The sequence below is a fragment of the Eublepharis macularius genome, chromosome 3, assembly GCF_028583425.1.
Source record: "Eublepharis macularius isolate TG4126 chromosome 3, MPM_Emac_v1.0, whole genome shotgun sequence".
NCBI lineage: Eukaryota > Metazoa > Chordata > Lepidosauria > Squamata > Eublepharidae > Eublepharis > Eublepharis macularius.
In genome coordinates, this window is record NC_072792.1 from 25,449,143 (window position 1) to 25,470,689 (window position 21,547).

Genomic DNA, 21,547 nt, shown 5'->3' on the forward strand with positions numbered 1-21,547 from the left:
TCTATGAGTAGTGAGTAAAAAATCAGCAGGGACAATCTGGGAATCCCGAGACCAATGGGGATGGATAATCAATGTTGTTCCTCCACACGCTTGCCCCCACCTTCTCCGTCTTTGTAGCCTTTTGCCGTTCCCCCACCCGTTTTCCTTCTCATCACTCCCCAGCCTTTTCTCCACTTTGCTCCCCTTCCCACTTCCTCTTCTATCTCATTGGCTGCTGCAACTTTCTCTCCTGTCAAGATTGCTTAGGCCCGGGATCCCGTACCTTATCTGTGAGGCTGACCCACAGTGCTGACTTTGACCTCATAAAATTTCATGAGATCTCAGTCAGCATTTTCTGTGGTTTTTTTAAAAAAACTCCTTGTATTTTCCTGCAAACCTGGAGTTTCTCCCAAGGCTGTAGAAAAACCCTCCCTTTTGTACATTACCTCATTGTGTGGATTTTTTGGTCTGTGATATGTGGCCATGTTCCGAGTTAGATATATAGATTTGAGGACGTCCATGTTTGAGGCTCCTGTGGGGTACGTTCCACTAGTGCATCCATTATTGGTGTTACTGTGCAGTAATTCTTCTAGAAGCTATTTTATGTTGTTAAAATATTGCTAGAGGCGGCAATCTGTAATTGCTAGAACAGTTAGGAAAAGGTGAACTTTAATAAAGAATCCAAAAGGAAGTATTAATGATAGTCTTTCCTTCACACAGTGTGTAAAAGCTTTTGCTTGTTAAACTGTAAGCTCTTACACTTTCTACAGTATTTCAAAAAGGGTTTTGCATTAAGGTTTTGTAATATGCAATTTGTTAAAATGGTTAATCAACTGAAATGTTTTGGTTGACAGCCCCAGTATGTCAGAACTTGGTTTTATAAATGTACCTGGATGCATGATGTCTTCTTGACTTGGGAGAAGTTACCTGCTAATTCTGACTTCCCACAAAAACGGAAACTGAGATACCCATTTCAAAGTTATTTACGTCTCTGTTAAGAATTTAGTGGATTTTATTTCATTCTCTACAAATCTCGTAGAGGTGCCTTTTTAGAAATGCTAGTTTTAGATATGCACTATGGAAATACATTAAGATTTTGCTCCATCTCTATTACAGTTTTAATACTAATTTTCTTATTCTGTTATTTGCACTGCAGATGGATCCTGTGCTAACCACATTGCCAGAAGAAAACCGTTCAGAGGGGAAAATCAACTTTAATGTTTATAAGAAGTATTTTGCTGCTGGGGCAAGCTACTTTCTAATTTTAATACTTTTATTTCTCAGTGTTTTGGCACAGGTAAGTTATTTGGCATCGTGAATAAAAGCGTTATTGATGTGTGCTTTTACAGGGTTTCAACATCTGATATCTTACTGGATTTTTTTATTTGCATAACCATTTTCCAATGTGTTAGTATTCTCTTCCTCCCGCTTTGGATTAAAAGGTGGAGATGACAAACCGACTGGAGGCTTGTTCGGTCCTGTTAATTCTGTTATGAGTCAGTCCAACCCTATTCATGTAAATATGGTTCGATGGAAGCCATGTTGGATTATATCTCACGGGATCCCACGTGAGAAGCTCTCTGCCTCATTCCCACCTCAAAATTTAGACTTCAGCATAGAATAGGATCCCGAACATGCAAATTGTTAGTGATGGGGCAATTCAGAGAAAAGTGGACCTATGGAGGGCCTGTGTGTGGTGGGAGATTGGAGCACATTTCCCTGTCGAACTTGTCACATGCCTGGCCCCAGTGTTTGTACAGGGGTTGTTTGGACAATGGCTTCCAGGATTTTCTGTGGGTCAGTGAGCGTGGCATTCAGTGCTACAGGTGCTACGCTTTACGCCGGGGGGTGCAGTCCCTATGCAGGTGTTGCATGCAAAAAGTGGATGTTTGTCTGCAGGTATGAGGTTGAATGGGCATGATTCCCCTTTCCACATCATCTCTAGGAGGAGCCGCATATTACAGAACTGTGCATCGACTAATGTTTAACCACCGGTGTCTAAAATAAGCTGTGTTTTGACGCTTTCCTAGTTGTTCTCTTGGTGGTGAATCCCATGACGTTGGTACTTATTGCAAGCAACTGGGCATTGGGGATGTGCGTGTTAGTTTCAAAATGAATGAAAAATGAACCAACACCCCCTGAGATGGATCAAAACCAATGAATCCGGTTTATTTTCATTTCTTTTGATTTCAGGAGCAAACATCACTTCCTTTTCATTCAGTCACATTTGCACGATACTTTTAGGCTGCGTCTTCCTTATCTATGGGGTCCTCTTTGTCAAAACACAAGAAGGGGACCCGGTTTCCAAAAGCAATTTAAAACATGAATTTGTCAGTCCCCTCAAATTGGGTTGCTATATCGTGCAGAAAATTATTTATCCAATTACTGTGGCAGTTAAGGAGACATCTGCACCCCTAAGGAGGTTCTTGGGAAAACAGGAAGCCTTAAATCATTCATCAAAGTAAAACTGATCTCTCATGGCTGGTATGAAGGAGGGGAAGAAAGAGGTGGGAGATGTGGAGAGATATGAGACTGACGTGTGGGAAGCGTTCAATCCATCAACAAAAGAGATCTTTCATTTCTGGGACACGTTTTTATTTCTAATTGCTCATGAGAACCAGGATGCTTTCTCCCGTCTTCCTGAAACTTGGCAGGGCAGATTCCTCCAGTGAGGTGTCCAACAATCCCTGAAAATTTCATCTGAACTGGATAGAAAATAACAAGGGGGAAAAAAAAGAAAACTGGGACTGTTTCCTGTTGATAACTTTAGGGAATGGAGATAATGCAAAAATCAGACGAAACAAAAACGTATGAATTTTTTTGAAGCTGAAATGAAAGCAAGATCACATGTAGCATTCAGTTCTCAGGAAACTGTAAGAGAGCCTCCTCTAGATGCTTGAGGTCAGTGCAGAATCGAGGCCCATGATGACTGACTTTAAAAAAAAAACTTTCCCAGAAAACACAAAAGATACTTGACAAAATCTAGTTTACTTGTGCTTTTTTCAGTCAATTTCTCCGATATATTTTGATTTATTTACATTTCTTTATTCAAGGTTGCCTATGTGCTTCAGGATTGGTGGCTTTCTTACTGGTAGGTTAATTCCCCCCCCCCCATCTTTTTATTCTGTAAATGGAAAAACTGGACTTGTAAGTATAGAGTGTGGAAGCTGGCATGGTTGAGATCGGGTTTAGGAAAGAGCCTTTGAAATGACTGAATGGCCATTAAAGGCGGCGAAGGTGACATTTCGCCATGCTGGAAAAAAGCATTTTCCTGATATGCAAAACTACAGTTTTGTTTTACATTACGCACAAAAGCTGCCCATCGAAAGCAGCGTTATTATAAAATGTCACAGGGGTCAGAACCCAATATGAAATCTGGATGAAGTTTGCGGGCCTCTTTTGGATTGTATCTGCGGCATCATCCGGACAAGCCTCCGGTGCAAAGGAAAACACTCCCGTTTCTGCATTCTATTTTCAGGAGTCTGTAAGAGCCTTGAGAGTCTATGCATGTGACACAAAAATGACAGGACTGAATACAGGTTACATCTTCGCAGTCACCTTATAAATGTGGTGGGGAATAATAATTAAAGCACTGAATTGTCAGTACAAATCGTTTCCTCCAGTTTAAATTGAAATATGAACATTGTCCACCTCAAAACAATGGAATTTCCCATTGTCTTGGAGTTTCCCATTGCTTTGAGGGCCTTCTAAGGCAGAGTCTGGTAGTTGCCATAAATTCGCAAGTCTAAGGTTGTGTTTATGAAAAGAGCATTTTTTGGTTCCTTAGTCTTAGAAATAACCTAAAGATTTGTGATGTTAATGGTAGTTTGTCTAGTCTGAAACAATCAGAATTCTCGGGTCCCTTATCAGTTCATTTAATTCTTACATTTTGTGGCTTTCTGTGGCTTTCCATGCGTAAGTGACTGGAATACTCATTGCCACAAGATACAGTGAGGATCACTGGCTTAAATAGCTTTAAAAAGAGAACAGGCAGATTTAGAGGTATGATGCTTATATTAGAGCTTCTGTATTAAGATGTTACCCCGTGAATGCCATGAGAGGGGGGGGGAACTAAAGGGGGTGTGTGTGTCAGTGTTACTTATTTCTGGCTTTCCCAAAAGTTTTTGATCAGATGCTGTTGAGAAGTAGATGCAGGTTTAAGTGGTTCAGTCTATTGCTCTCCCCTCCCCTCCCCACCTGTATACCTCTGGTCAGTTTCTTCATACCCTCCATGCATCTGACAAAGAGAGCTGTGGCTCTCGAAAGCTTATGCTACAGTAAAGTTGGTTAGTCTTAAAGGTGCTACTGGACTCTTTGCTATTTTGCTACTGTAGACTAACACGGCTCACTCCTCTTAGTCTACCACAACTGCTCTTATGCAGAGCTTTAAGTGATCTTTTTCCTCCTCTGTCTCATCTATACAGGGCAAATCAACAAGAAAAGCTGAATGTTACTATCGAGGGCAAGATGAAATTGAATGAGACAAAAACCCTTGATCTTAACTGGTATTTGGGAATATACACAGGTAAAAATATTTTCACATTTGTTCCGTTAGATTGTCATCATGGTTGAATTGCTCTGGTTGCTTTCTTTCCTCCTGCCCCCACCCCCATCACACACACACATGCTCCTTTCTCAAGCAGCAAACCTGACTTTTGCAAAGGCAGTGGGAGTAACGGCGTGAAGAGGGGAGTACGTAGTAGCATTCTAGATTGAATTGAGAGACAAAGGTGATTTCAGATTCGCATTGTCGCTGGTAGGAAATGATGGTTGAGGAAGATTGAAGAAGATAAGGGAAATATTCTAAAAAGCCCAGTAGCACCTTTAAGACTAACCAACTTTATTGTAGCATAAGGTTTTGAGCAAAAGCAATATGCTTTCGAGCATATTGTAGTATAAGCTTTAGAGAAGCACAGCTCTCTTCATCAGATGCATCTGACAAAGAGAGCTGTGGTTCTCTAAAGCTTATGCCACAATAAAGTTGGTTAGTCTTAAAGGTGCAACTGGACTCTTTACTATTTTGCAACTACAGACTAACACGGCTAACTCCTCGGGAAATATTCTGTGTTTAATGAGCCTTCTGTACTGATGGTTAACATTTCTTCTCCCACCCCCTTCCCAAAGGTCTGGAAGTGTTTGGAGTGGGTGGGAGAAATGACAGGGAGACCTGGGCAAGACCCAAGCCTCAGCTTGAAAAGGTGATGAGCTTTTCTGCATTATGAGCCTCTTCCCCCATCCCCTGCCTGATCTTAAACGTATTACATAGCGATAGGCTGAAAGGTTTTCTTTTCCTACAGTGATTTAGAATCACCATTTAAAGATTAGCAAGGCTCAAGCTAACTAAGTTAATTGGATGTAATGGGAGGAAAATGGAATTTATAGTAGAAGGAAGAGGTTGAGTGCGAACGTTTTAATTTTCTCTTTTCTGGATTTTGGAAGGCAAATCTGAAACTGAGTGTTCAGAAAATCATTTGCTGTAAACATGTGGCTATTGTCTTTCCAAATGGAGTGTTCCAGCTAAATCTTCAGTCGTTTTATGGCTGGGCAGAAGGATTAGAAACTGATCCTCATTTTTGCCATGCTCTGTTTCAGTTTTGTTTATGTAAAAAGATCAAACCTTAAAAAGGCAAGATAGACATATTTTGTTCTCCAGTACTATAGCAAATTAACCAATTACAAGAGGGAAAGCTGAGAGAGATGCACAATATACAAAGCTTAGCACTTGTCTCGAGAGCTGTTCTAGTAGATTAGAAGAGCAGAGTGGAAAAGTGACATGTACGAAAAACAGGCTGGTGCAAACATAGCCTGGGTTCCGACGTTGCAATAAGGTCCACTTAAGCCAACACATGGATGATCGCATCTTGTTGCTGTGCTCATGGACACATGTCTTCTTCTTCCCTTCTTACGTGGACCATGTTTAAAGATTTCTGGTTTGAAGGAGACTCCGGTTCCCTGAGACATACAAAGGCAGGCGTCCAGGCAAATTGGAGATTTACTTCCGGAAAGTTGGGATTCTGGATTGCAATTTAATCCAGGAATAGAATCCCAGATCCTGGAGAGTAAGCCAGCTCCACTTCTCGTGGTCACTGCATTTGTGTGCCAAGGGGATCTGGAATCCTTAATTGCCCTCAGCGTAAGAAGGGACGGTGGAGGGGGAGGAAAGAGATGTGTGAACTTGGGAAGAAGCCAAATTCAAAGCGCCTCTCACTTGGATATATGAATACAACCACAGTGGTCTCCGTCCCTTTAGCCTTAGTTAAAAGATCCAGCTTGGATTGAAATTGCAGGCTCTGTGCCCAATTCCTCCACACGCTCATGCACAAATATTTTATTTTTCCCAATAGCTTTCAGTATGATTAAGCTTATATTAGCGCAGATACCAATTACAGGTTCCTCCTTTGTTCTGATCACACTCAAAAGCTCCCTTATTTAGCAACATTTTTAGGTGATAACACATAAAATAATATTTCCGTTACAAATATTTAATGATCTAGAATGATGTTTTATAAAATTTTTCTATCTTAACATCCGCCTCATGGATCTTGGGGTCTCCAGTTGTTCCAAAGTGGGGACAAAAAAAATTCCAGAGCTCCCAGATATTTATGAGCAATGGAGTCTGACCTAAGCCAGCCTCCTTGGTGAGATTGATTAGTAGATCTGATCAATCCTAAGCAAAGCTCCATCTCTGATGTCAGAGATTATTTCCACCAATCAGAGAATTATTACAGGATGGTTCTGCCATATTAATGGCTCTGAGCTTCTATGACAAAAATGGAATCTGGCCCAAACTGGTTTCCCTTTGTCAAAAAAGGATGAAGTTGGCCAGGTAGCTCCAGTGTGGAATGAAGGAGAAAGTGTTATTCTCCTGTAAGCCCCAGAGGTTCAGGAACTCAGACACTCTAGGTGGCACTCTGGAGCCATATTGAATCTTAGGATTCTGTCTCTGTCTCTGTCTCTCGGTGTCTTCCTCTCTCTGTGTTAGGTGCCGTCAAGTTGCTTCCAACCCTATGAGTTAATGACCTCCAAAATCTCCTATTACTGACAGCCTTTATCAGGTCTTGCAAACTGGAGGCCGTGGCTTCCTTATTGACTCCAGCCATCTTGTTTTGGATCTTCCTCTTTTTCTACTGCCTTCCACTTTTCCTTGCATTATTGTCTTTTCCAGTGAGTCTTGTCTTTTCATAATGGGAACAAAGTACAATAGCCTCAATTTTGTCATTGTAGCTTCTAGGGAGAATTCAGGATTGATGTGATCTAGAACCCACTTATTTGTCTTTTTGGCCATCCATGATATCTGCAAAACTCTCCTCCAGCACATTTCAAATGAATCAATTTTCTTCCTGTCAGCTTTCTTCTCTATCCATCTTTCACACCCATGCCAAGTAATGGACAGTACCATAGTATGAATTATGTTAATCTTGGTCCTGAGTGACACATGCTTGTCCTTAAGGATCTTTTCTAGTTCCTTGATGGCTACTCCTGCCCCTTCAAGTCTCAATCTCCTTCTGGTTTCTTGAATTTTTGATTGAGCCAAGGAACAGAAAATTTTTAACAATTTAAATTTCTTCATGGTCATCCTTTAAATTGTGTAAATTCCTCAGTAGTTATTTTGTCTTCATGAAGTTCAGTTGTAATCCAGCTTTGGCACTTTCTCCTTTTGCTTTAATCAGTAGTCCTTTCTTTACTATTTTCTGCCGGTAAAATGGTGTCATATGTAGAGATGGGCACGAAACGGGGAAAAAAATGAAATGAGAGTTTCGCGTTTTGGTGCATTCAACAAATCACGAAACACGAACTTCCATGAAATTGTCCCGTTTTGCAAAACGATTCATTAGTTTCGTGATTTGTCAGAACTCAGAGCACTTGAACAGCCCCCTTCATACCCAGAGATGCCAAACTCGCAGGGAGACTTCAGCAGGCTCTCTTCTACCCACCCTCCCAGTTTGGTCAAGATTGCAAAACGTTGACCAGAACCCAGAGCCAGGCAGTGGCCCTGAGACTGGGTGGAGGGGGGGGAGGGCCCCAAAAGCACCATACAGACACCTGCCCAGGTGGGAGAGGTGCACAAAATAAAACCAAAGGAAACAATAAGAGTGTGAGCCCTCAAAAGAGCAGAGAAAGAATTAAGAAGAAACAAAGACAAGCAAAGAAAAAATAAGGGAGGCCTCAGTCAAGCTAGGCCCCAGCGCCAGGCAAAGGCCTGAGACTAGGGTGGGGTGGGGTGGAGGTAAAAAGGCACCGTCGCGCAAAGACTTTCCCAGCAAGGACAAGTGAGGAAAATAAGGCTTTTCAGTCTCTTTCGAAGCAGCAGCAGCAAATCCAGCCAAAAACTCCCAACTCCACCCTCTCTCACTCCAAATCTCAGGAACAGATCTTCCCTCTTTCTTTGTCTACTGGAACTAAAAGCACGAAGCAGAGAGAGACGCCTTATATAACAAACACTCACATAGAGCAGAACAGGAGGTCTGTGATTGGCAGACAGACCTGCATAACAGGGGCCATTTTCACACGTCTTACTGGCTCTAGTACGTCGCGCAAAGCTCCCGCAAGGACAGTGTCTTCCTGGAATGATTTCCCAGTTCTCGGAGCTGATAAGATGTGTGAAAATGGCTAGGGTTTGAAGGGATGAGATTGGTGTTCCCATGGCTACAGAAGGCCCATCTCCTCAGTTACCTAGGGGATTAACCCCCCTGCTCCTCACTGTATAGGGCAGAATGGAAGCTCTCTAGTTGGCAAGGAGAGTGGCCTACCAAGGTTATGTGCGCTAAGATTGGAGTTTCCAATGGAAACGAAAGGTCTGCAGATATTCTTGGCCTATGTTGCCTAGGGAATCAATGGATCGGCGCCAGCCTGTCTGGCATCACGAATCATTCATGAATCTAACGAATCAGGCCAAAATCGTGAATTTCGTGAAAACTGCGGCCCCACAAAACACGTTTCACGAAACACGAATTGACCCAATTTGTCACGAGATTTGATTCGTATTTCGATTTGTGCCCATGTCTAGTCATATGCACATTTCAAATTGTTAATGTTCTTTCCACCAATTTTCACTCCACCTGCATCTTAATCTAATCCAAATTTCCTTATGATATGTTCTGCATATAGATTGAAAAGATAGATACTACACACCCTTTTTTAACACCTTTGCCAACTGGAAACTATTCTCTTTTCCCATATTCTGCCCTGACAGTAGCCTGTTATCTAGAGTACAGGTCGCGCATCAACACAATCAGATGTTGTGCCACACCTATTTTTTTTAAAACTCCATACCTTTTTATGATGCACACAGTCAAAATTTTTGCTATAGTCTACCAACACAGATGGATTTTCTTCTGAAATTCTCTGGTATCCTCCAGAAACCGGTACAAATTTGCCCTATGATCTCTAGTGCCTTTTACTTCTCTCTCTGCTCTCCCTGCTCTCAGAATCTTGAGTCAGTTACTGAAAACAAATCTAGATGGGAGAATGGCTTGGCGAAGACCCCAAGAGCTTGTAGTAATCTGGAGAGGAATATTTGAATCAGGACTCGAGGAATGTTCCCAGTTGCATCGTCTCTCCCTCTTTCCGTTTCCCAACTTGTACATGATTGAATCCAGAACTCATTCGACACTCATCTGAAATTCCTGCTTAAGTCTGTAGACTACATTTCATTCTATTTATTCTCAGGTTTAACTGTGGCTACAATATTGTTCAGCGTATTGAGGTGTCTGCTCGTATTTCAAGTTTTGGTTAATGCCTCTCAGACGTTGCACGACAGAATGTTCCAGTCCCTTTTGAAAGCGCCTGTGCTGTTTTTTGACAGAAACCCCATTGGTAAGTTGGAGTTGTTCATATATAACAGCCATGAATGTGGTTCATTTGCAGTATATGATAAAAGTATAATAACTTTCTTCTTACAGCTTCTTTGCTGTTAGGAAGGGTTCTTCCTTTAGATGGTGAAAGATTTTTTTGTGTGTGAAGCCTGTTTAATGTAGCTGATTTGTGATTCCTGAAACGTCTTGCACTGCTGATTCACCTGAAATCATACTAGCATATGTAGAGAAAATCCAACATGTTGGTACTGCATGAAAGGTTTCCTGTGGTGCTGATGATTTGATTATCTGATTTGCTAAAAGGAATATAAACATTTCTCGGTTTAATGAGCATGCCCACTCCAGTCTTAAAGAAATTATCTGTTTAATATTAAGATTAACATGGTTTTGAAAACTGTCTTGATGACTTTTGGAACGTATACTATTCTCAGGTTCCAGCAAAAGCCTTTCAGTTGTATTGGATGGGAAATACAGAAATAGCCATTTCAGTTTAAAGCTTGCGGAGGGGAAAGGAATATTCTTCTTTGTTTTATTGCCTCTTCTCTGAAATGGGGTGGAGGGGGTGGGGGGAGGATAAACTGGCCACCCCACACCCCTCTAGTTTACCTCTGGAATACAGACACTATAGGGCAGTCCCATACAGTTACACCCTTCTAAGTCCACTGCAGACAATATGCTTAAAATTGTGTATAGGATTGCAATGTTAGTAAAAATAACAAAAAACAGATTTCTTATTTTTAAATCGTACCAAGGGCGATCCAGCTTTAAAAAAAAAATTGTTTTGCTTGGACTCCAGCAAAACAACAACAGTTTCCATTGATGACTAATATAATGGATTTTTATCTACATGCGGATCTTCTGTGGTGCATAGATCTGTTGTTATTTATTCCAAACGATAATTATCTTTTATAATGTTGCAATTTCACCACTTTCCTTTATTTGTTCCTCTGTTGTTTTGTTGCCATGACCAGTGAAATTAACCTGAACTGAATACTGCATTTACTTAAAGGGAAGGTTGTCCTGAATGTAAGACAAGTATTGACAAATTTTCTTTGGACCTAGGAGACGGCCCCAGAATTCAGGAGCCCAGATTCATCCCATATCAAATAAAACTTATATTAAACAAATTTAGTGTTGCCTCGAAGTTATAAATAGGGTTGCACATTGGCATGGAGGGAAACACTGTGCCCCTCTAACAAAGGATTAATGTGACATCATTTATCAGGTGATGTTATTTACTTCCATGCCACAAAAGCTTCAGCAGTCCATTCCCATACATTAAACTATTAAAAAGATAGGGCATTTCCCTCCACATAAGTTAGTAACCATCAGTTCATCAGGTCAGGTTCCACTCTAAAAGGTATGAACATCAGTTACTCATTTCTTTACTGCAGCTCTCCCAATGTTCTGGAATGTCTTCCTGAATAAGGTGCGGACTTGCTGCTTCCTCTCCCAGCCAGGTTTTTTTTTGGTCCCTCTCTCCCTCCCACCCTTGGGGGTAAAAGTTTTTTACCTTTGCTCGTCCTACCAAGCACAACCACATGCTGCTTTCAGCTTTTTCCTAGTTACTTCAGGAGAGACCAGAAGTTACCAACAAAGGCAAAGGAGAACCAGTGGCAATGGAGCTCTGTTTGCAGCAGAGCTCATTAGGGGTGTGCAGCCTGAAAAGATTCAGGAAAAAAGATCGGAAATACCATAATTCTGAAGCAGCAAGCCGCTTCGGAATTATGGTATTTTTACTTGCTTTGGTATGCTCCGTAAATATTCAGAGCATACCTAAGTGAGAGGAAGCAACTTCTCCACCTCCCATCCTCACCCCCAGGGCAACCCCTCCACCCCCACCCCCTCCCACTTACTTGGCTGTCAGGGAGGGTGATCAGCTGGGCGGTGGGCTGCTGCCGTGCCACCGCTGTGGCGGACCACAGTGGCGGCAGCAGCGGTGGCACGGCAGCAGCAAGTCGGTGGCTGTGATGGCCTGGAGCTGGCTCTGCCTCCGCTGCTGCTCTGTGGCCCTGCAGGGTGGTGGGGAGGGCCGGAGCTGCCTCCTCTGGCCCTTTCTGCCCCTCAAATGGCCACCACGGCGGCCATTTGATGCAGCAAGGGCTTTCTTTGCCTCTGACACTGCTCTGCGGCCCCGCAGCGCGGCAGGGAGGGCCGGAGCCACCGCTGCTGCTGACTGCAAAGTAAGTGGGGGTGGGGGGGTGGGGGGCCCAGGCTGGGGGTGGGTTGATGTTTAAAGGGCCCCGCTGCTGCTTGCAAGCAGCGGCGGGGCCCTTTAAACTCAGCCCCGAAGCTTTCCAAAGCATTATGAATGCTTCGGAAAGCTTTGATTCAGGATTTCTGAATCTGGCCCCGATTTGGATATCCCGAATCTTTACAGATCGGGTCTGATTCGGGTATTTTACCCGAATCGGAAACCTGAAGCACACATCCCTAGAGCTCATATCCTAGTAACAAATTATCTCTGTGTTAGGCATTTTGCACGGTATTACTCATAGTGTCTGACTACCCTTTTGCTAGAAATTTTGCAGGCATTCCTTTTAAGGGCCAACCCTCCTTGTGCTAGATGTTTTGCAGGACATTCTGTTTAATGGCTGACTACCCTTTCCCTCCACTTAAACTCTATAACAAAGATTACAGGCTGAGGGCAACAGGGGCTTTAGGCTCCATAAGCATACTACCCTCCCAAATGTTTGTATTATTGGGCATAATGGTAACTTGTGTGTGAATTTAGTACTCCTTCCTTTTTTGATGGCATAGCTGGATAAAAACCTACTCTTGTATTTGAGCAAATACGGTAAGATTTTTAAAAGTAGCAAGGACTGTATGGCCTGCTGCGTAACTTTCAAGTAACCAGATAATTTTAGAGGATTTGTGGAGGACAAAATGTTGAATTAAGCTTTATGCAAAAAGCACATTTAAGAGTCTGGCCTGGTTATATTGTTGCAGTGAACAGATATGTTAGAAGCAGTGATGAGGATTGTTAAAGAAGACTGACTAATAAAAATCTTTAAATTTTTTTGGTGCGCTGAATTGGACTGGGGGGAGAATCCAGTCCCGTGCTACATCTTTCTTTATGAATGCCACTCAGTTTGAGAAATTGGCAAAGGATGTAGTGGTGTCCAGCAAAGTGGGAGAGGAAATCCAGGTAGACTTTTCCTTGAACATCTCCCCCTCCCTCTTGAGCACTTTGTTTAAGTGTTAGATGTTAATACCTGGACCTTGATTAAGGACCATTGCAAGTCAGAATAAGAAATGGTAGCTGGCAGCAGATTTGAAGACCAGACTTCCACAAACCTGCGCACCAGCAACAAAAGTCCCTCGGCTGTCCAGTGTGCCAGCCAGAGGCACACAGATCCCTTATAGAGAACCCGAGGGAAGTCTTATATCACACTGAGCTTTGGAGAAAGCAGAGAGCTCTGTGCTGTCTTCTTCGCTCTCCTGTGCTATGGGGAGTTCTCCCTTTCTCTGAACTGAACTTTGTACCAGCAAAACCAGTGGGTGAGACTTGGAATGTTTGTTCCTGCTTGGAACAGCTGATGAATATGTGATTTTTCTTGCCACCTGCAGGTCGTGGTGGGGAGGGGTCAGTGTTGACAACAAATTAGGACTTTCCATTAAGCCAAGCTACAACTTGTTGCAAACCCCCATCATTAGCCATGGACAAAAGTTTAGTCTGCACTGAGCATGCCAGTGTTAAGGCAGTCTATCTGCAGTTTCAGCCTGTCTGTTTTCAAGGTGACAAGCGAATGTCACTGGCATCTCCCTGCATGTACCCTCAAAAGACAAAGATTAGCAGGGATAGAATTGAGTCATCTCTGGATGTTCAGGGTTTTGCATTAGGGCATCAAACCAGGGCTGGGCGTTGTGACTGCAGTGGTCCCTGTACATCCTGACAAACCCGTCTGTGAATTTCCCAAGCACTACTTGTGGATCCAGTAAAAGATGTGTCAAATTATTGGTCACGAACAAGCATTTTCTCTGACTTTTTTTTTCATCTTCGTGCTTTCATGAATAAAGATCACTCTCTTTTTTGGGTTTTCTGTAAATCTAGCACAAGAGGGCAGCATGATCTATTTTATTCTGCTTTTAGCTTTACAACAAATTCATTAAAAGTGGGGATAGTTACTTCTGAATGTTTTTAGTGGCAGTGTTTGAGGATGACTAATTCTTCAGACTATATACTGGGTTAGAAAGAAATGCAGTTTACAGCCTTTATCTCATGCAAGTAAAAAAGGGTTTGCAACGTATTTTTAGCCTAAACTTCTTGCCTACTCAAAGATTTGAGTCGGGGTAACATTGTGTTTGCTGTCGACTAACAAGTTAAGCCTCCAGTGCTAACAATGTTTATTTGGGAGTAAATCCTGTTGAGCTCTGTGTTTCCAAATAAATATATTATAAGATTAAACTGAGAGGGTTGTTGTTGTTGTTTTTTTAATCATCATGTTTGTGCTCCTCTGTTAGTACTGGCTGAGAGTAGAAGCTGCCATTTCTGGCAATACAGATGTTACAGGGCATGAATGTAGAAATAGTTTGGGATTGCGCAATCAGTGGAAATTTATGTGCTGGAAACAACTGCATTAGTTTGCGAACCCCATGGGAGAACTGTGTGCAGTAGTCGTTGAAGAGAGAACGCGGGCATAGGAAAGCTAACATAATAGCCGATCTCTATTTTGATGAGAAAGCATATCAAGGAATAGGATGCCAGTTTGACAGCCGATGAGGAAGAGACCATAAAGCGTCACCTTTGTATGTAAAAGGCCCCAGTTCCAATCCTGAACCTGTCTAGGTAGAAAGGATCGTAGGCAGCAGGGCTGGCCGAGAAAGACTTCTGCTTGAGTCTGTGGAGAGCCCTTCCAAGTTATTGTAGGTAGTATTTTGGTAGACGGATAGTTTGTTTCATTGTAAGACGGCTTCACGTGTTCATCCATCATTGATGGGGAAAACAAATATATGCCTAAGGAGTTACTGTGATTTAGTGCCCAAGTTGTTGCCTTTTTAAAAAAAAGTACCGAACCATTGCTTGCGAATAAAATACTGAGCTGTAATCTGACACAAGTCTTCTCAGGATGTAACAAAAACAGTATAGATCAAAGTGCAACGGAATTATCTCTTGGGAAGTTCTTCTGCTGCAAAATCGCAGTGAGGACTTCGTGTGGATTTGTGACCGAAGTGTTTGTAAAAGTGTGTGTGTTTGTGTTTAAAAAAAAATAAGGGAGGGGGGAATGAAGCAGCTGCCTAAGAGACCAGTTGTCTTAAACGTACAGCATATTGAACAAATAACGCTATTTTGGTGTGCTGAAAATTAGTACACTGATAGCCGAGTGGTTTTAAATTACAGTTCTATCAGCTGAATGGCGAGACTGCTTTCAGTAGCATTCATTAATCTATTCTTGTTCACACAAGCGATTCTGCTGAACTGGTAGCATGTTTAAACAAGAAATACTAGTCTGAAGGCCTTTGATTTTTATAGTAGGTAGTATTTTTGACAGCTCATACAGGGCAGTTACAAGGCAAAGCTTCATGTTAAAATATTTCGCTGGTTGTGTCATTCATCACCGGCATAAACAGTCTGGCGCAGTGCCATAAGATCTGAGTGTAATGTCTGTTTAGAGTGAATTGCTGAGCTATTCTTTTTTTGGAAACTTGCTATATTTTGGTTTCTTAAAGAACACACTTTCTTGGGAACAAAATGAGTGCAAAGAGGTATTGAATGAACACGATGGAGCTTTGACAGCTTCCGTGGTCCTGCTGAGTTCGTTTTTGCGTTAATGTATTGGTAGGTTTTAGGCTTTGTTTTCATTTCATACTAATTTCTTTAAAAAGCATGTTCCTGAATTGGCTTATATTCAGGAGAATCTATTTATTATAGGTTTATTTTTGTTGCCAAAATTATGAAGAAAATGCTTGTTTGTTTTTCTCTGGCTAATTAAAAAGCAACGAAAGGAAGTCCCAACAAAAGTGATCCCTTTTGAAGACAGACGAACACAATAGACTGCATCAATCATAAAGATCCCGGACAGCCACATAACACTCTAAATATTATTTTTGGGTGTTTGCTCGGAACAGTTAGTAGGCTGAAGTTGGAGGTGTGGCATTTAAACCTGTTTTGCTACCATATGTTTAAAGGGAAAAACCACCTTAAATGTTTTTTCATATAACAATGGTTCTGTGTACTTAAAAACTTAATCTGGGTGTGGTATTGAATTATTTTTATGGGAGTTGCTCTTTTATGGCTAATAATATCATAATAGCTTTTGTTACAAGTTTAAATAGTCTTACTTACACATGCACCCTATTTGATTATAACTCTTGAGATTCTGTTAGCAATCTTTTATTATAGCTGATTGCTATAGGAGTAGTCTTAGTTCAATATATAATACACAAAAGAGTTGTGTGTATTTATTATCTATGAAAACATTTACATTACTCTTTACTCCAAAGAACGAGAAAAAGATCACTTATTGAAGGCTGAACTATGTGTTGCAAAGGACACGGGACTGCTGCTAAAAATGGCAGCTCCGTGTCGAATTGTCCCTTTTTCATCAGCAGCCAGTGACATGGCATCAGAACATGGAGTGTGTTGAACTAGATGTTGGGACGCGTAGCAGAAATGCAACATAAGGTTGCCAGCAGTGGCAGGAACCCCATGTTCTTTGCTGTATGTAGTTCTCTCCTGAAATTTGCTTGGAGAGGAAAACACCAAATATTCTTGCCGTTTTTAAAAAATCACACGTAATAATAACCAGTTCAGGAAGGAGGCTGTACTACATCCGTAAATGTGTTTGAGTGTGTTCCCACATCCGGTTGTCCATAAATGTGCTAAATTAGCACAGCAGAGAAAACCTAGAGAGGTTTTTTTTTCCATACTGGCTTTGTACTTGCAAGGAGATTTTAAGAGAGAGGGAAGTGCGTTCTGACATGCAAGCCCGTGTATATAGATAGAGATGGTGTAATTCCGTGAGGACTGTACCATGTGTCATGATGGATGCTTGAGAAGACTGACTGCTAAAATAGATGTGGTATAAGGTGTTCAGAAGATGTAAAATGGAAAGGAACGGTAGCTGATGTTTTTCTGCAGCAGTTTCCCTTTGTGGCTGTTTGTTTCTGCTCATGCTTCCCTGCTTGGTGGATAGGCACGGTGGTTTTTCACCCTGAGTGTTCACACTATCCAGACACTTAGCAAAAGCTTAAACAATATCAAGGCTGCTGACCTGGTAACGAAGGTAGGGTGCCAAAGGGAATGTGACTTCATTAGAATACAGCCTATCTGTGCATTCTAATGAAAAGAAAAGGATACAAAGGAACAAGTGTTAAGCTACAATCACAGGCCGATTGAATTCTAAAGGTGCTTTCCCAGGCAGCAGATGCTACCATTTAACCGTGGCCTTTAAAGGAAAGGGGTATTGCTATCACTGGTGGCGTACCATTTGTGGAATGACTTCTATAGCTTATATAAAGAAATGCTGCACTTTGTAGAAAATGCAATAGAGGTTTAAACTTGGCTTGTTTGAAATGCCCCCCTCCCCTTTGTCCATTTGAGTCTCGAAGATTTGCTTGCCATTCAAAATGAGCAGTTGCTGTGAACAGTTTTGTTTCTTCACTGTAGCCTCATTCAGCTTGGTGGCTGGCCGGGTAGCTGCTGATCACGCATGCTCAGTTATTATATCCTAGATCCCTGAGGGATGACCCTTTAAAAGCAGCAAAGCTAGGTTATAAGTGCTGCTTTTTCACCTGCCAATGGGTAGATTTTGGCATTCCTCTTCCGTTGCTCTTTGCAGCGAGGAACTGCCCCTCCCCACACTTCTGTATATCCCAAAGGTGTGCCTCTCTGCACCTAAGAAAGCCATGGCCAATTTCAGTGCAAATTCTTAGGCTCCACCTGGGCTCCCATCCAAACTAATACACCCAGTTAATGGAAAATGAAATGGACAAAGGCTGCTAAAAAAGCTTTGGTCAATTTCATTTTCTCTACACTGTGAGGGCACTTACTGTATTAGTATGGCTGGGAGCTTAGCTGCCAGACCAGGAAGGAAGTGAAATTGACTAAGGCTGTTGAAAGCAAAGGTCAGTTTCATTTTCAATTCACCCAGGGAGCTCTCACTTGTATTTATTAGTTTGGGAGGGCGTGCAGCTCCCAAATCAGGACCCTGAAATGAAATTAGCCAAGGCTTTCTTAGGGGCAGAACACCCCTGGTAACACAGAACACCAAAAAATATTCCTGGCTGTGTACAACTAATCAAGAAACAATCCGTTTTGTGAGTGATAGTGTCTCTCCCTACCTCCTTTTGGGCAGAAAATGGTTTTCCTTAAGGAAATTTTTCTTTGGTGAGATAAGTATGAAGGAAGTGAGCAAGAGGACAGCCATGGCAAAGCATTGCAGAATTATGCATATGCAAGGTATTTATGACCTGATTGTAGGCATTTTTGAACTTTTGGAAAAAAACCAAACTTTTTCCCCTTTGTGTTAGAGGGTGCTGAATGATTGCAGCTTGCTCACAAATTACGACCTGAGTTTAGAAGTAATCAAGCATCCTTGCTTTAATCTACGGCCTTTCTGACTGCGGTGATAGTTCAACAAGCCGTTTTATGAACATAACAAGACTCCCTCTCGCACTCCCACCACTTTGACTGTATTGTAGGACTCACTGGTAGATAGCATGCTGCTTTCAGAGAGAGAAAGTCCGCTGTATGCTAGGAACCGGATGTATTTTTATTTGGATTGCGCCTGTTGTCACTCTAATCAGACAATCAGGGTCTCCTATAAAGTGGAAATCTTAGATTTTCTGTCTTTCGTGACTACTGATAATTGGTCTCAGAAACCAAATTTCTTCCTTGGAACTGGAGTTGTAGGTGCAAGACTGGCTATAAGTGCCGGGGTTTCATTAAAGGGATGCTACACATCTAATGTTCTAATTTACCTTTGAGGAATTTGAATTTGGAAATAATTTTCTCGCATCCAGTCTAAGTCATTTGCTTTGTTTTAATTAACTTGAAATGGCCACAGCAGCAAAGCCTTGATAAGCACGCTATCGCCTCCTTAGTTTTTCTACTAGCCAGAAACTGAAAAAAGTACCGTGCTGCGTAAGTAAGAGAACAACTTCTTGGCTACTGTGACTTTGGGCAGCTGCAAGTTGGAATGCACCAAAGACCCTTACAATTAAAAGTTTATTTCATTAATAGTCTGTAGTTGTTTTTGCAGTGCAGAGAATATTCCCTCCCAGATGATCCTGAGTAATCTGCGCTACAGCATCTGGATGAATTAATTAGGCTTCTGCCAGATTGGAAGCACCTGGCAGATTATGTAACAGTTGTGAAGCATTTCCATGCTCAGGAGAATCTGGGAAAGACTTTTTTTCTAAAAAGGTATTTCTCAGACTTGGAAGCCAAACCGCCTATTCTGCAAATGAGAAGAGTGAAAGAAGAGACAAGGGCTTCTATTAAGTCTACTGGTTTTAAAAATGAAGATTAAAATCTGAATGGTAGCAACTGGTATCTGTGGTTTCAGTCCTACACAAACTTGGCTCCCAAGTGCTTTTTAATTCAGAAAGAAAATGCATACGGTAGCCGGAATGTGCTGATGGAAACTTTACAAATACAGATTAGTAAAGCCAGTTATTTTGACTGCTCTCCATGAAGACTCTTCCAACTCATGTTGCAGCACATGCTGCGTCCACAAATCCAGTTTGCAACTCATTTTTCACCATCACTATACATGTAAATTTTCTGAAACAGTTTTAGGTACACTTTCAGAAAACAGGTACGTGTTCTTCGAGTACTTGAGTAGCTCTTTTAAATTCTTGACGCATCTAATTGTTTAAATGTCGACTTCAGTTATCTATTTATTTTATTCACTTTGTTTGTACCCTGCCTTTCTCCAGAATGGGGGAACCTAAGCAGCTTACGTTGTTCTCCTCTCTTCCATTATTATTCTCACAACAACCCTGTGAGATATGTTAGGCTGTGAGTGTGTGGTTGGCCCAGCAAGCAGAGTGGGGATTCGAACCTGAGTCTCCTAGATCTTTGTCTGACACTCTAACCACTACACCACACTGGCTCTCTATTACAGGATTGTCTGATTAATGTTAAGTGGTTCATCGCATAGAGTCTAAGAATCTGTGGTATTGAGACTCATTGTAGTAATGTAGGTTAGGAAATGGCTAATGATTTCTGTGTTATAATAAGGCCTCAAAGGGAATTGGTGTGTGTGTATGTGTGTGTGTGTGTGTGTGTGTGTGTGTGTAGGGGGGTGCTTAGGCCTTGTCATTGGGTCCTCTGAGCACAAAGAGTCATCCCAAGTTTCTCAGCTTGGAGAACAGATCAGTAGTGGGAGGAAAGGAGATGGTTTCAACAGGAAGTTCACATCCCAAGATTTTTGTTCACAAAATACTTCCTGATAAACCAGAGCTGCTGAGGTTTGATCTGAAGGCCTTAAACAAATTGATAAAAATTACAAAGTTGAGAATCATGTTCCAGTGCAGAACTGTCTGAACATTCAGCCCAATGAAACAGTCCAATTAGACATTTGCATATTCTGAAGCAGGGCTTTTTTTCAGCGGGAACACGGTGGAATGGAGTTCCGGCACCTCTTAAAAATGGTCACATGGCCAGTGGCCCCGCCCCCTGATCTCCAAGCAGAGGGGAGTTGAGATTGCCCTCCACATGGAGGGCAATCTCAACTCCCCTCTGCCTGGAGATCAGGGGGTGGGGCCATCGGCCATGTGACCATTTCCACCGAGGGCAATTTAAACTTTAAAAAACTCCCCCCTTGTTCCAGCTGACCCAAAGTGACATCATTGTGTGGTCTTGAGTCCCACCACTGAGTTCCATCACCTCTTTCCCCAGAAAAAAGCCCTGTTCTGAAGGTATATGTATGTTCCTTGAGATAATGAACCAACAGGGAGATTGTGGTGAATGAGGGGAGTCTTGGAGTTGTGCTTCCACAAATGATTGTTACAGTAGCGACATCCTGAGAAAGTTGGAGAGCTCATTGTAGAGGGAAAACAGTGAGTGGGATTTGGTCTGTTGTGAGGATTACTCCATCTAAATGTTATTGGAATTAGCAGCTGTGAGAAATATACAAGAATTTTTTGTGAGAGTAGTGCAATGGAGAATAACACAGGTGAGCACACACAGTGTCAATATGATGTGTTAGCTAAACACACCAGGGGGTGCAGCATCTCCAGTTGTGTGCAGGGAAGCTGGAGAGGTCTGGGGAATGGTGTATTCCCCATAGTGTGTGATTCAAGTAACTCATACTGCAGATCCGGAAAATGTTTTAGCAGACTGTTTCCTCTGGGAAACCAGGTGTGGGTACAAGGATGGACAAATACTTTCTGCCTGTGTTCAAACTGTGGGCATTTCTGGAAATAGGTCTATTTGTGAAAGGCTCCATGCAGTGTGTCACACATTCCTCTCCCTGCCAGAAAAAGACCCTCGATTGCAGGGGGTATGTTTTTGAGATTCCTTGTGGGGGAACGCTCTTTGATGCATTTCCTCAGCTTCTGTTGCTGGCCAGAACATTGTGTCAAATGAAATAGGAGCATGCTGTCTGCGTGCTCCTTTCCCCATATTGCCCATGACAGCCTGTGATTGTCAGCCTCCAGGTGGGGTCTGAAGATCTCCTGGAATTACAGCTGATCTCCAGGCCATACAGATCAGTTCCCCTGGAGAAAATGGCTGCTTTGGAGGGGGGACTCTATGGCATCTTCCTCTGCTGAGGTGCCTTCCCTTCCTAAAGCCCGCTGTCCAT

General features: G+C 42.2%; 1 protein-coding gene across 1 annotated transcript in view; it reads left to right on the forward strand.

Annotated features, from left to right (window-relative positions):
* The window catches only part of ABCC4 (ATP binding cassette subfamily C member 4), a 204,448-nt gene that overhangs the window by 59,871 nt on the left and 123,030 nt on the right, over positions 1-21,547 (forward strand). Inside the window, exons 16-19 of the mRNA XM_054975037.1 lie at positions 1,136-1,276; positions 3,033-3,070; positions 4,404-4,504; positions 9,649-9,795. Of these exons, the coding sequence (XP_054831012.1) occupies positions 1,136-1,276; positions 3,033-3,070; positions 4,404-4,504; positions 9,649-9,795 (427 nt within the window). The remainder of the gene's footprint in view (positions 1-1,135; positions 1,277-3,032; positions 3,071-4,403; positions 4,505-9,648; positions 9,796-21,547) is intronic.